Source organism: Argiope bruennichi, chromosome 7 (assembly GCF_947563725.1).
Source record: "Argiope bruennichi chromosome 7, qqArgBrue1.1, whole genome shotgun sequence".
In the NCBI taxonomy this organism is placed as follows: Eukaryota; Metazoa; Arthropoda; class Arachnida; order Araneae; family Araneidae; genus Argiope; species Argiope bruennichi.
The window spans coordinates 45,507,927-45,522,784 of record NC_079157.1 but is presented as its reverse complement, the minus strand read 5'-3'; the positions used below and the strand labels follow the sequence as shown (position 1 = coordinate 45,522,784).

General features: G+C 29.0%; 1 protein-coding gene across 3 annotated transcripts; it reads left to right on the top strand.

Annotated features, from left to right (window-relative positions):
* Positions 1–7,542: 7,542 nt before the first annotated feature.
* LOC129976636 (uncharacterized) lies at positions 7,543–14,005 on the top strand. 3 transcript variants are annotated; one of them, XM_056090310.1, is made up of 4 exons: positions 7,543–7,770; positions 8,705–8,989; positions 11,956–12,129; positions 13,295–14,005. In XM_056090310.1, the coding sequence occupies exons 2-4, from the start codon at positions 8,767–8,769 to the stop codon at positions 13,498–13,500; spliced, it is 603 nt and encodes a 200-aa protein (XP_055946285.1). In that variant the 5' UTR covers positions 7,543–7,770; positions 8,705–8,766; the 3' UTR covers positions 13,501–14,005. The 3 variants fall into 3 exon arrangements, with proteins under 3 accessions (XP_055946285.1, XP_055946286.1, XP_055946287.1); XM_056090311.1 differs by lacking the exon at positions 7,543–7,770 and adding an exon at positions 8,026–8,275; XM_056090312.1 differs by lacking the exon at positions 7,543–7,770 and adding an exon at positions 8,406–8,427.
* Positions 14,006–14,858: the final 853 nt, after the last annotated feature.

Sequence of the window (14,858 nt, the reverse complement as noted above, 5' to 3'; positions counted from 1 at the left end):
TAAAAAACTAGTATCTAGCGGGTTCTGAAATTCATCTAAATTTGTTAGGGCTCTAAAAATATTTTCACACAAATCATCTTTGTTACTTTCGTTTACTTCTAAATGTAATAAATTAGAAACGGAGATAAAGTCAGATAAAGAAAAATTCTTCAGCAATTCTTGTTTATGTTTTTCTACATCTAAATTTTCAAAACTTTCAAAATTTCTCATTCTTTTTCGGGAAGAATGGTCAAAATTACTATAACCCTAACACAGAGTTAAGCAATTTTACTGAATTAGTTTTTGAATATTTAAGGGAGTTAGCGATTAATTGAATATTGCCTAGTTTTAAAGACATTGTAATTAATTAAAACAGAACTAGTACACATTAAATCAGGATTAAAATTTAAAGGGATAATGAAATAAAGTAACGTACTATAAATTACAAACTTATCAAGAATCGCATTTATTTAGAGGGGAAAAAATTGCGCCTACCTGGTTGGGAGCAGTCAAACTATTCACTTTTAAATGATTCACACATTTCCAAATAATTCAATTTCTTCTGTAATTTAGAAATTAATAGTTGCACAAGAACACGAAGTAATTGAACCTTTAACGTTTCCACTTGAATCATATCCATCCAAAACGTGCACTAACGTCCATTCTCCAGTCCAGTAAATCATTCACAGCAAAAATCCACTCTTATCAAAAGTTTTAGCATCAATTTAGCGTCTTAAATTGTATTAACGTCCACAGCTTTTTCAAAAATTTGGCGGGATTTGTTAGGGGTATTTAAGAGAAAGGCCGAGCCCCCAAAAATGTGGGGAAAGGGAACGACCAGCATTAATACGAAAATATATTGATTATAATTAAAGGACAAAACATTAATATACTAACATAAAACACATAAGATGCGTGAGCGTGAGCTGTACGTCTTACAGACTCACTACCCAACTCTCGTCTGCCAATAATGGCGGGAAGGCATCACGTGATTGATGACGTGACGCAACATGGCCAGCATGGCGCCATACAGGATACGAGATCTGTCAGCACTTCCTACAATATACTTCCATATCATATTTTAAATAATATCTAAATGCTTGACTTAAATCAAAATAAATGAAATTTGGTAGGTAATTTTGTTACTAAAATTGCATTTCTGTTTTTCTGTTATATTTGAGATTCGGGGTCCAATCGGTAGAAGAAACCGTTCCTAAAATACATACGCAGTTTGAATAGTTATATTAAGAAGCCCAATGCTCTCATTTACGGGGCTCTGAAAATAAAAATTTGAGTACTCGAGATGTATACGACCTTTATTAAGGTCCATTTTTGTGGTAGGAGTAGGGATGATAACATTATTATTAGAGAGTATACGAAAAAGTTTCAGGGAGACTACTTTTGTTAACATTAAGTTTAGCTGCGATTTTTTTTTAAAGTTAAGATTGCGAATTTAAAAAATGTTTTGATTAGTATGAATATTAAAGTGAAGATCGACAAAATTCTTCGAATTACAATAAAATATCACCATTGATATGATGTGGAAGTTTGAAGAAATCGTAATACTTGAAAACCACTGACAAGACTTTAAATTAATACTTTAAATTGACTTTCATGCAAATATTTGTCTCTTCAGAAAAAAATTTCACTTTCCATTTGACAGATTATGAAGATAAAATTTGCAAAGATGCGAATTTTCTTAATTTTCTCATCTTTGGTTTTTAAAAATTTCAGTCAGTAAACCGGAAGGCGTTGAAAAATTTTGTTTATTAAGCAATAAAGTAATAAAAAATATAGCTCTTCCGTCCTTTTCCCACCAACTTTATAAAAATAGAGCTAGCAAAAAGAAAGAAGATGAGACAGAATGTAACGAGAATGAGTATTCTAAAGAGTTGTCACAAGCAATGTTTTGAAAATTTAAAGAATATTCAAAAACTCAGTGCATGACAATGTATTAAACTTGATTAGTTATTATTTTGAAAATTTTCTCCTAATTAAAATAAATAGTAATGAATATATACGAAAATAAATGTATTTAGTATAGTCACTAAGTGCCTGAAAATAAATAAAATGACCGAAGTAATAAAAAGTATTACTATAACATTAAAATCTCGAAAAATTAAAGAATTGACTGGATATAAAATTGATTTTACTGAAATTACAGGTGAACACGACAATTTCAAAACATAAAAATCTAGATAGATATATTGTGATAGAAAGATTTAGCCCCTAAAATATAGATCTGTATCATATTTAGAACCGAGTCCATCAGGAAATTAACTATCTGTCTTTACTTTAACATACATATAAATGCAATAAGTTAAGTCGCAACAATTTAAATAAATTAAATTTTGTAAGTTATTTAATTACTAAAATTTTAATCTTTTCTTTTTTATGTTATAATTCGAATTCAATCGTTAGAAGAAATTATCCCCAAAAATGCATATACGGTTTCTCCTTACTTTCATATACGGACCTCTGAAAATACTAATCTGAGTTTTCGTGATGTTTATGACTTTTCATGTTATGTTTGGTGTCGATGAAAATTACTCAAGAAAACAGGTTTATATAGGTCGAAAAAGTAATTAAGTTGATTAACATTGTGTTAGTATCACCGAATATTTCCATTACAAGAATTATAAGAAAATCAAAATTTGCTATTTCTCGAATCCAAGGAAATTGAAGAATGCTTTTTTTAAAATTAAAAATCAAAAGAATGTAAAGATTCCATAGCTTTGAAATTTGTGAATCTTCCAGTTAATACAAAATTAAATGCATCAATGACTGAATTGTATAGCCAACCTTTTTTGAAATTTGATGATATTGATTTAAGATATTTTTCTTCTTTGACAGTAACATGTGGATCTAAAGATTTTAACATATAAAGTGAAAGATCAATATTATTAATAGTTAATATAGGATTTGTGACATTAAACTTACTATAAAACACATCAAGATTAACACATTCAGAATCTTTAACATTAAAGGATTTTAAATCTGCTTCTTGCTCAAAGAGATTATTAGGTTCATCAAGAAGTTCTTCATTTAATTTTTGCTTCTTATTGCAATTTTCACTGGCCAAGCAGTTCCTTTTTTTTTCTATGAAAAGTTTAAAAAAACTTAATCTGCAGATTAATTTTTTGATTAGGTGCAACATATAATTTATGTGTAATAGAAGCCAGATTATTTTTAAGATTCAAAACCCCACGCATACCAGCTACTAAATTATTCAAACAACTAACTACATTATTTAACATGATTTTTTTAATCTGTGGAATTTCTATTAATTCTAATATTTCCAAACATAACTTTTTGTACTCTGCCTCCTTTGATCTGCACTTCTCGTTAGTAGATAACATGTTGGGATTTAATTTTTCCCTTAAAATATCAGAATTAATTGTAAAACTATTTTCTTCATCAAATTTATGAAAATCATCAGCTGTGTACATATTAGGTTTGGAAGACATTAAATGAATTTTATGTATGTGCTTACGCAAATTGCTGCAGTCTTCACAAGAGCAATACAAATGACAGCACAATGCCGCACAATTAACATTTGAACATTTAAAGCTGCAATGATCCAATAAAACACAAGCCTCTGCAATTTTTCTTACTAAATATATTTTTCCTTTTACAGATTGTGATTTAACCTCCCAATGATTGCCATATTCAATGACATCTGTATTCTGAATCTTCTTTTATCATGTTTCTCTTTAACAGTTTTAGTGAACTTGGAATGAGTAAGAATATTATTAATAACATTACAAGAATATTTTAAAAATCAATCCCTTTCCATTTTCAAAAGAGTTGAAACAAGATCATCTATTCGCCTATTATACTTACGCTCAAGATATATTGTTTTTAACCGATTGTGAAAAGATTCGCAATAATTGTTAGTATTGGTAATACCATGTGGAAATCGTCTAAAACAGGTTGTCCATAATTCTTTTCTCCCCGAATAATTTCTAACAAAATAATCCATAAAATTTTGGCATTCATTTGAATTACAGTCGATAATCATTGAAAATTTATTTCAGACACTTCCTTAATTATTTTTAATAACTCGTGTAACATTTTTTGACATGGAAATTTATCACATACTTTTGAAGATAACTGCCTTTTCCAAGCGTGAAAAACGTGCTATTGGCATAGTAGATGCTTTATATTTGGACCAAATACAGAATTAAATGCTTTAAAGGAATAACCATCATCATCGGTCAGTACAGTATTTACATTCAGGTCAGGAATCCGGCAATGTAAACTTGAAAATAAAGCAACTAAAGCATGGTAATCTAAATCATTAGTGATAAAATGTGCAACTGGATAACCTTGACTAAAAACTAAAATAGGATTGTATGGCTCTTTCCTTAATTCCTCTACTATACAAGAAACAGACATGGCATCATTGGCTGGCTGAATTGAATTGCGCAAGTGCCTTAAATAATTCTGTATAGTTTTACAAGATATGAAGGTTTAATTTGAAGGAACACAATTTTCTATTATCTCGACATCCTACATTGCCACGAAATAAACTTATAATTTTTGCAATGGGAAAGGAAAGTAATAAGTAAGATTTAATTAAATCGGTGAACTTTCTTTAAGGGGGTGATATTTAGTGTTCTCGTAACTGACTTGATGGTTATGAATGGAATAATATGTATGTACCGATATCAAATTCTTCTGTTCCCATACGCAAATCTTAACGGGATAACTTATATTGAAAGGAATTACCCCCTTTTTATTTTTAAGTTTACCATTTCGCTCTGCCCTGGAATTAATCCTTGACTGATATGACGGATGAAAAAATTGACAAGAACAATAATAGAATGTTTTCTCATCGCATATTTTTTTACCAGTTGATTTTTTAAAATAAGTATCAGTACCAAAACTTTCAGATTCTAACCAAATTTTAAACTTGTCCTAGAATTGAAAGAATAAGTTTTGATGTTTTTAATGTCATGCACAACATTAAGATGCTTATTTAAATTCCATACACTAACATAAGCTTTATAACATTCTGTACAAAAATACGATTCATGCTTCTTGTTACTGGTACAATTTTTGTGTGTGTGTGTGTGTTCATTAAAATATTCATTACTGCTATAAAATCTACCACACTCTAGGCACAACTGGGGATAATTTTCACATTTATCAGTTAAATGCTGATTACCTAAAGTTGTTTTAACTGACACTAAACATAATTTGGGCTTTTTTTACAATTTCTGCTTGAGAACTAACACTAGCCTCCAATAAATTATTACAGTTGCTTTTTGGCAGAGTTAAAACATCACAAACTTTTGGAACCATCACAAATCTAAATATCACAAAATTTTTTACGATTGAGACAGTTTAAAGTTAAACTAGGACATTAATTTTCTGATATTTTTACCCAAGAAGGTGTCCCACAGGGCAGTGTTTTAAGTGTCACACTTTTCATTATAAAGATTAATAGCATTTTAAACCAGCTTCCACCATATGTCAAAGGATACCTTTATGTAGACGACCTATACATTTCTTGTATGGGAAATCATACGTGTTTTATAGAGAGACAACTGCAAACGGCTGTGAACAAAATTAAACAATGGTCAGATCTAAATGGTTTCACTTTCTCAATGGCAAAAACAGCGGGAGTGCATTTTTGTCGGAAGAGAAATCTTCATCCAGACCCTGAAATTATTCTATATGGTCAAAAAATTCCTTTTCTAAATGAAATTCGTTTCTTAGGAATCACTTTCGACAAAAAGCTAACGTTTCAATCCCACCTAACTTTTTTACGAAAAAAATGTGAGAGGTCTTTAAATATCTTGAAAGTTATTTCTAATACATCTTGGGGAGCTGACAGAACTTCATTGCTGAGGATTTATAGAGCTACCATCCTTTAGAAAATAGATTATAGGTCCGAAATTTATAGCTCAGCTAGAAAAAGCATACTGAAAAAAATTGACCCTGTTCACCATGCAGCTCTTAGAATATGTTTTGGAGCTTTCCGCACCTCTCCAGTTAAAAGCGTATATGTTGAGTGTTATGAACCAGAACCTTAGAAGACAGATGTTTTCTTTAAATTATTATTTTAGAATTCAGTCTCATCCTTGCCATCCATATTACGATTTTAAACTTCGACCTTTTCTCCTTCGTTTGCAAGAATCTAGAAAGAACTTTGAACCTATATTTTTAACCAGGGTGCACACTATTTTATCAGAACTCAATATGAACCATCTAGAATTATTCCCACATCCATTTAACAGTATCCCCCAATGGAGAACCCATACCTTTTATTTTCTTAATCCTTTTGAAAACTTTAACAAATCGGACACAACAGATATTGTTTATCAAAAATTATTCCTCGAACACAGGTCTCATTATCAGTCTTTCGTTCCTGTTTACACTGACGGATCTAAGACATCTACCCAAGCCTCATTTGCTGTGGTTTTTCCAGATAAAATGTCATGTTTTCAACTTCCTTCATGTTGTTCCATTTTTACTGCTGAGACTACTGCAGTTTTGCATGCTTTATTAGAAATTTTAAATAGACGTAGTGGAAGCTATATTATTTACATTGATTCTTTAAGTGTTTTACAATTTTTAAAATCACTCCAAAATCATGCTCATCCAAATATTTTAAAGATTTTAGACCTTTTTTATAAGATTATCTCTCGTGGCTTTACAGTCCTATTCTGTTGGATACCTTCCCATGTGGGAATTTGTGAGAATGAGCAGGCTGATAAGAGAACCACATGCCACACTAGCTACTACATGAATGATACACTTTCAACTACTGTAAGACAATAAATAACTAGTCACTAAAAAACATTTCTATACATATGTAATAAAGAAATTTATTTCTTAATTATTTTTTATACAATTGAAAGAAAATTTACTGCAAATAAATAAAATTACAAAAACACAAGTAAAATTTCTCTCACTAATTAACACTATAATTAAACAGAAAAATATGGCAAACAATCAATGAGAAAATCAGGCTATACAATTAAATTTAGATACACTTATTACACGAAAAACAAAATAACAAAAAACACTAATCAAACTCCTCGTTTACTCTTAACCCTAATTAGTACTATCCTAAAAACAATAGTTTTAAGTAGACGAAAAAAATTATAACAAATTTTCTTAAAGAGATTAAATAAGAAAATAAATAAAAATAAGGCCTGTAAGAGTTTTCTTCAAAGTGAATCACTCGCTGACAATCGATAATCCTTCCTTCCTCCTAAAGCAAAGAAAAAATACTAATGAAAAAGCGCGCCCAGTAAGAGATTGATTAACATGTTATAATGACAATAACAAAATGCGAGTTCCTTTTATAACCTCCGTAGGACAACTCCATCACTTTTGGCAGTGTGACAAAATTTAGACTTCCTACCGGGAGTAAACCCCCTAAAATCTACATTGTCGTTCGCGAACGAGAATAGTAAAGTGTTCATCCGAGACCACCTATTGCGCGAAATAGAAGGTCACGCCTACTTCAGGAAGATCATGTGACCGCAATGGGACAATGGCAAATGCCCTTTTGGGATCACGTAATGTTCCTGAGGTAGCCGTGGCCTTCTATTGCTTGCTATAGTTGGTCTCGTGTGAATGCTGCGTAAGATTCATACAGTCGTTCCGGAATGAATGCATTTTCAGAAAACTGACGTCCTGTGTTTAGTTCAGTTTGCTTCTTAGTTGTTCCCTTCGTTTGCGAACAACATATTTCTATAATATAATACGGATTACTCAACCGTTAGTTTGGTTTCGGCGGGCTCGCATTGTGAAAGAAATCGCTGTTTTCCTCGAGTAAATTATTTTTAATTTTGTTTTTGTAATTATTTTATGTAATGTTTGTGTAATTAAATTCATTTATAAGTGTATTCATTTATAATTTTTTTTCTGAATCATCTTATGCTTGTGTCATTTACTGAATTTTCAGGTAGCCGCTTATATATTGCAACATTTCTAATTTTCTGATTATGTACAAAGGCTGATTTGTACAGATAAAAAAGCATTATCTGTGACATTTATCATTGAAAGTGCCCTTTGTATTGCATCAAAAAGATTAACTTTTATTTTAAAGATTAAAAAAAAAAACTCATCATTATTTACTGTGGTGCTAAATAATAATTGCTAAGTTTTGTAGCATTAGCAGTACATATTGTTCCATAATTTACGTCTGCATCAACATGGCAAAAGAGATTTTTTTTTTTTTTTAACATTAAGAAATGAGAAATCATGAAACACTACAATAGAAATTGAAAACTGTTTTATAGAAATTGTCTTTTGTAATATGGAAAACAGACAACAGGTAAATGTCTTTCAAGATTAAGGTGCTGTCAAAAATTTTATTAAACTGGGATTCATTAAATCAGGATCACTGAATTTAGAAACTGAATATTCTGTCATAACTTACTGTAAAAGTTTGCTGTTGTCTTTTGTAATATGGAAAACAGACAACAGGTAAATGTCTTTCAAGATTAAGGTGCTGTCAAAAATTTTATTAAACTGGGATTCATTAAATCAGGATCACTGAATTTAGAAACTGAATATTCTGTCATAACTTACTGTAAAAGTTTGCTGTTGTTCCATTATGAACTTGTTGAACTATGCTTGCAAGAATTTTGTAAACAGCAATAGCTTTTGAATTCATTTGTACTATATAATTTTAGACATTTTGCGCTTTCTTAACTAATTTCAGAATTTTATCAGCATTATTGTAATCTTTGAATTGTTTCAGGAGAATCTGATAATCTCCAATCGCTTGAGGTAGCTGATATTAATGAATAAGTAGAAACTGAGATGGAACCAGAGGAAAAAATAGAATTTGATGAAAGTTCAGAGGAAATTCTGTTTGATCCTGAACCGGCTGGAATTGGTATACAAAGATCTACTGAACATCCTTTACTTTGTCGCAGCATTAGAATTGGTACATATAAAGTTAATCCCGATAATGATTTACCAAATTTCCCCGTGAACTTATCAGCAGAAGCCATTTCCTTCCGTGCTCCAACATTAAACAATTGTAAGTGAATTTTGTAAAGAACTTTTAAATAATGTATTAATCATTTTCAGAAATTAATTGTAAATCATTCTTTAAAATTTTATTGAAATATTTTGAAGTAAATGTTACATTTTTTTTCTAAAACTTTGTATGCCTTTTTATTAAATATTTATGAAATTGATAACAATTTAAAGTATTAAAAAGCATTAGCAAAAATATTGGAGAATTTTTGGAAAATGTGCACTTTTCAGAATTGATTGTTCATAACATTTTTTTTTTTTTTTTTTCAAGAGAAAATCATGAAGTTGAATCTTATTTAAAAGGAAATTTAATCAAGAATTTAATAATGCATTTTTTATAAATATATTTATATAATAGATGTTTGCATTGAAATAGCAGTTATACAGAAGAAAAAGGAAACAGAAAAATAATAACATATGCCAAAATTTTCTTTTATGGCAATTGATAATTAGTAATCTTTAGCATCAAGTATGCTTTGTAACAGCATTACGTGGAGTTCACCAATGCACTTAGTTTCTCAGCTGTTATTGTATTATACCATGAGTGGATGATTACTTTGAGTCTTATTGCTGGGTTACTTTTGTGTAACAAATTTCTTTAGATTTTAGATTGAGCTAAAGTCTATGCTATTCCCCTGACATTCTATAATGAAAATAAAAAATTTTGACATCAATTTTTATGTACAGTGGCAACTTGATATGGATGTGACCTCTGCTGAAACTTAAATTCTTTATATTCTGAGATAAGATTGGAATATGAAGGAAGCAAGCAGTTCTGGAACAAATTTTCCATTTTTATATTTATGATAATTTATATTCCCTTTTATCCCATTAATTCTACCCATGCTTTTGCTATCATACCAGATCATAAGATTAATTAGGTGTTTAAAAGTTGATGTAATGTAATTGGTTTGAAAATCTTCTTTTATTTTTGTAATTTCATACTGATGGCATAAAATATGTGAGATTTTAGTCTTATTTCAAATCATGCAGTCTCATTGTTTAGATGCCCAGTTTAATTTTTTCACCGTTTGTTTCAGATTTAAATGTGATAAATTTTGTAGAATTCTTACATTTAGACCAAATTTCTGTAATTCTCTTCAAATGTTCCTTGGACTCAACTTCTCATTGCATTGTGCCTTTTCACTTTGTATTCCCCATATGATTTTTTGCCCATCCATATAGACACAATCTTTTAATTATTCTATCATCACTTGAATCTGTACATCTTTTTCTCTCTCTACCAATTTAATTTTGTGATGACTCAATTTCCTTGCTCTTTTTTACTGTGTTTAGATTTCTACCAACTTTCATAATTTCATTGTACTTAACACCATATTCATGCAATAGTAAAATTTTATATTGATGTTTGGGTAACCAATCAACTCTTCATACGGAGCAGCTCCCGTATACGGCCTATTGGCGCCATTTTACCGGCAGCCAGAAATTACCGTTTATCGCCAATTTGGCAGAGGCTGTATACTGGAGCTGAGCCCTTCATACTAATTATTTTTTGTATTTTGAAAACTCATAAAATTTAAGAACTCGTAATAAAAAGTGACTAGCTTGATACCAATTCCAAAATGCAGGGAAGAGGATCTCTTAGCTCCAAAAATAGCATTAATTCATGAAAACTATTAAAATCAAGATATCACCTCTTTACTAATCAATCATCCTATTTGGTTATCTTTAATAGAAGAAAAGATATCTATTATGAATTGAAGTAATGTATATTCTTTTTTCTTGTTATTTTGCTATAACTTTAAAAAAAGTACAAACATAATTTAATCATTGCATTCTTCATTAGATTATCTTTTAATATGATATACTGGTTTATTTTATTACTATAAATACTTATTTCTATTATGGGCCATTAAATCACCAAAATACTCTCTTTCTAAAACATTTCTACAATTTTAGCCACTATTGTATATAATTTCTTTAATTTTTTTGTAACTTTGTTGCTTGCTGCTATTAAGCCAATGTCTAGAATTTTTACAATATGTAAATAACCGTGGATGTTACTTGCGATTTAATATTAGCCACCATAAGTGACTAGCTGGTTTGTACATTATATGAATAGTATGAAAATTTCAATCTTTAATCTATACTAATGAAAACAACAAATGTCACATTGAATAAAAATTGCTTTTCATTTAAAATGGCTTGGTCAGCTACATTGATGTTGCTAAAAAAATTGATTTAACAAAAGCTTCATAATTTTTCTTCTTCAAATGGGGGTGGACGTGAGAAATGGACTATAAAGCAATTTTGTTTTGTAACAAAAGATAATATTATGAATTTAATTCGTTAACATTTAAATAGCTTAAAAGTGCAGATAAATTGTCCTAATAATAACATTTATATCTTAAAAGGATAATTTGATTTTCAGTCAATATAAAGAAACTGTAGGTATTGGTGTAGAATTTTTTTTTATCTGATCAAAAAAATGATTTACATATTTAATGGAATTGCAGAAATATATTCGTCTTTCATTGCAATAATAAAAAATAGTTGTTTAAAAATTTGTTGAACCTAGTGAAGAGGTATTTTACAGCAATTAAATTAGTTTTATTGTAAATGTAAATTTTTTATATTTTTTTTATATAAAAAATGTCATTTATGTATCATGCATGTATTTTATGTTATACTTTCAATTACAATGTTTAATTTAACAAGAAATAAATTATCTTGGCTAATATATTGCATATTAGAAATCATTAGGAAAATGTATGTTTCTTCTAGATTAAAAAAATAAAAAAATCCAGAACTGGCAAACTAAATTACTACTAACAAATATACTTATTTTTATTATTATTTTATCTTTTAATCAAACTATCTAAATTTGATTGAATAATATTTAATTATTTAAATAGAACAAAACTAGAAATTTTTTTAAGAACAAAGCATGCATTACTGTACAGGATGCTAATTAAACTATCATCAAGTTTACTTTTTCTTTTGCAGCAGAATATGTTACAGTCAGTTTGAGATGTCAAGATGTAACCAGCGTTTTGGTGCATTTTGGAGATGACTTGCCTCTTATGTTCATATTTACTACTACAAATTTTGGAGAAAATGTTAGAGCTGCTTTACACTTGAATTCATCTGAAGAGTGCTATTTTGATCCAGTATCAACAAGTAATTAATCCCTTTAAAAAATTCTGAAACTTTTTATTGAATTTTTGTATTTATTATTTAGTATGATATTTTTGTGTATTTACCTTGGTAGTTTATTTAGAAATTAAATTATTGCTAGTATGTATGTCAAAAGTTTTATTTGAGAAATGAACCATCATTGATCATAAAAGATTTAACATGCATAATTATTGTCAGGGATACTTGGAAAAAATACCTGATGTCATTTATTATTTTAACTTTGTAAATTTTATACCTGTTGGCCTGCAAGATTTTTTCACTTGCTGCCTTTCATCTAATTTTTATATTAAAAAAAAATCATTGTATGTATTATTCATTCTGATTCCAAAACTCTGCGCTTTTGTGCATGAGCTGAGATGTTATTCATTTAATCAAAATAGGGATGAAAAGGCATAAAAATTGCCAACAACTCATAATATTGTTAGAAAAAGGTACTAATTCACAATAGATGGATAAATAAAAGATTTACGCTCTTAAAATTTGATATTTCATTTTCTTCTGAAATAATTTTTTATGTTGAAATTCTTCTTTTTTGTTATCAAATATTTTTAATGTTTTAAGATTTAAAAAAAAAAAAAAAAAAGATAATTGCCAGCCGTATAAGCAAACAATGTGGTATTTTGAGTTAATATAAAATAGTACAGCGGCATTCATTTCACTTGGGAGGGGGGGGACATAACGAAAAAGTGTAATAGGGCAGAAATTAGGTTTGAAGAATGATATATTCCGGAAATGTACTCATCTTTCTTCATATTTCCCCTTGGCTAGATAGAATCATCTAAAAGTTGTATCATGATACTGAAATGAACAGTATGTATGCATATTTCATATCTCCTTGTAATCAAATGGGTTGAAATTTTTACACGAAAGTAGATTTATATTAAAAATATCATTCATGAAAGGATTTTAATCCTGCACAGCTTATATCATCTAGAATAAGACAAAAGTTTTTGATTACAGATACATTTTGTAGGGCTTATTCTTTCTTTCAAGAATGATATTTATCTCTTAGCTCCTATTCATCGACAATTTTTTATTGGAATCTCAATTTATTTACTTTTTTAAAAATATTATTTGAAATGTAAATTGCTTTTCCATGAATGTATTGTTGTATCCTTTCTTACATGATCTTCGTCTTTCCCGTTAGATGAGAAGATTCAGAAGATAACATTCCTTATTGATTCCATGACAGATGAGCAGCGTAATTTTCTCAGGCATTGTTTTCCTGGTGATCAAAAAGTGACAGAAATAGACCAGGCAGAAGCTAACAAAATATTAGTGAGATCCACACCACGTTCATGTAATATTTCGGAAGTATGGTTTGCTATTATAAAAAATAATGGGTTTAACTGAACATTCAAATGTTATATAATATTATTGTAATAAACAAATTTTAAAAATAAAATTTTATTTCATTTACCATTTTGTTACATTTTTAATTTATTATAAAATTGAATTTCTTAAAAAGAATACCTTTTTGAAAAAACTGAAATCAATATTCTGTGTGATTCGTGTCTAAATATTTTCTTTGAAATACTAAATACTTTTTTTTGGTCTAATGGTATGTCCAGTAGAGCAGAAGCACACGTATTCATCTTCATTATTAACTAGTCGTCTTTGGCGACTCGTCGGTTCACAAATATTAAATATTATTTTACCAAAAATAATAATAATAACACTGTTCAGCAAAGCTTGGCGTTCCAGATTTTCGTCTTAAAGTTCGAATAAACAGAACTATTTTATTCTGATTGTGATGCTGCTTTATTTTTTAAAAAAAAAATTACGTAGTTTTTAATCATAACGGTAATTCTAACGTTACTTTTCTGTTAAAAATGTGAGTGAAAAATTTATTTTAATTCTTGTGATATAAAATCTTTTATTGTAATAAAATGCTTTTATCATGCTTGTATTGTACTTGTACATGCTATATTGTAATAAAATGCTTTAATCACTAGGTTTTACTTTTTCTTATATTAACTTTAGAGAAAGTGTTGTAATCATCATAATATTGAAACTCCAGATTTTGATGACTCTCCACATTTCAGACCTCCTTGAGTCAAGAGACATATTCTTGGAATATGTTTGTCTGTCTCTGATAAAGATAACTCAAAAATGGTACAAGCTAAACGGATGAAATTTGATATACATTCTTTACAACAAATTTGTAGATTTTTACAAATTTTGAAAAAAATCCATTCAGAGCAATAATTATGGAACGAAGAGAGTTAGATGAATAAAATTCAGTACACAGATTTTCTATCTGTAGTATAGGTACTTATTAAATTTCGAACCAAATTCAACAAAGGGATTGATCATCTGTACATTCATAAACCTGTAAATGTGATAATTAAAAAACGCAGTGACTTCAATATATCAAATTTGGTATATGTTTTTGTTACTACAAGTTTAGTTTTGTGTCAAAATTTTTTCAATCAATTTGAAAAATCCTGTCGGTACACAAATTCGATTTTATGATGCCAGAGATTAATCGCCTAGGATCTTGCAATAGATTCAGTAAAAATGGCAATTCACTCTTTAGTATCCATTTTTCATAACTTCAGTACACCAATGCCATGCAAGACATTCTCTGGGATAACGCATTTATTAGGGGAAAACCACTTCCGCTGGTTATTTTTGCCCAATTTTTTCTTACTTTCGTCCCTACAAAAAAATTATAATTTATGTTATTTTGAAAGATTTAGTTTTTAATC

What these genes read in the sequence shown, in the direction of transcription:
- LOC129976636 (XM_056090310.1), top strand. Translation starts at nt 8,767, where the DNA reads ATGGAACCAGAGGAAAAAATAGAATTTGATGAAAGTTCAGAGGAAATT. An exon ending in TGCTCCAACATTAAACAATT is followed by an intron (nt 8,990 to 11,955) that starts GTAAGTGAATTT and finishes TTTCTTTTGCAG; the next exon opens with CAGAATATGTTACAGTCAGT. An exon ending in TTTTGATCCAGTATCAACAA is followed by an intron (nt 12,130 to 13,294) that starts GTAATTAATCCC and finishes CTTTCCCGTTAG; the next exon opens with ATGAGAAGATTCAGAAGATA.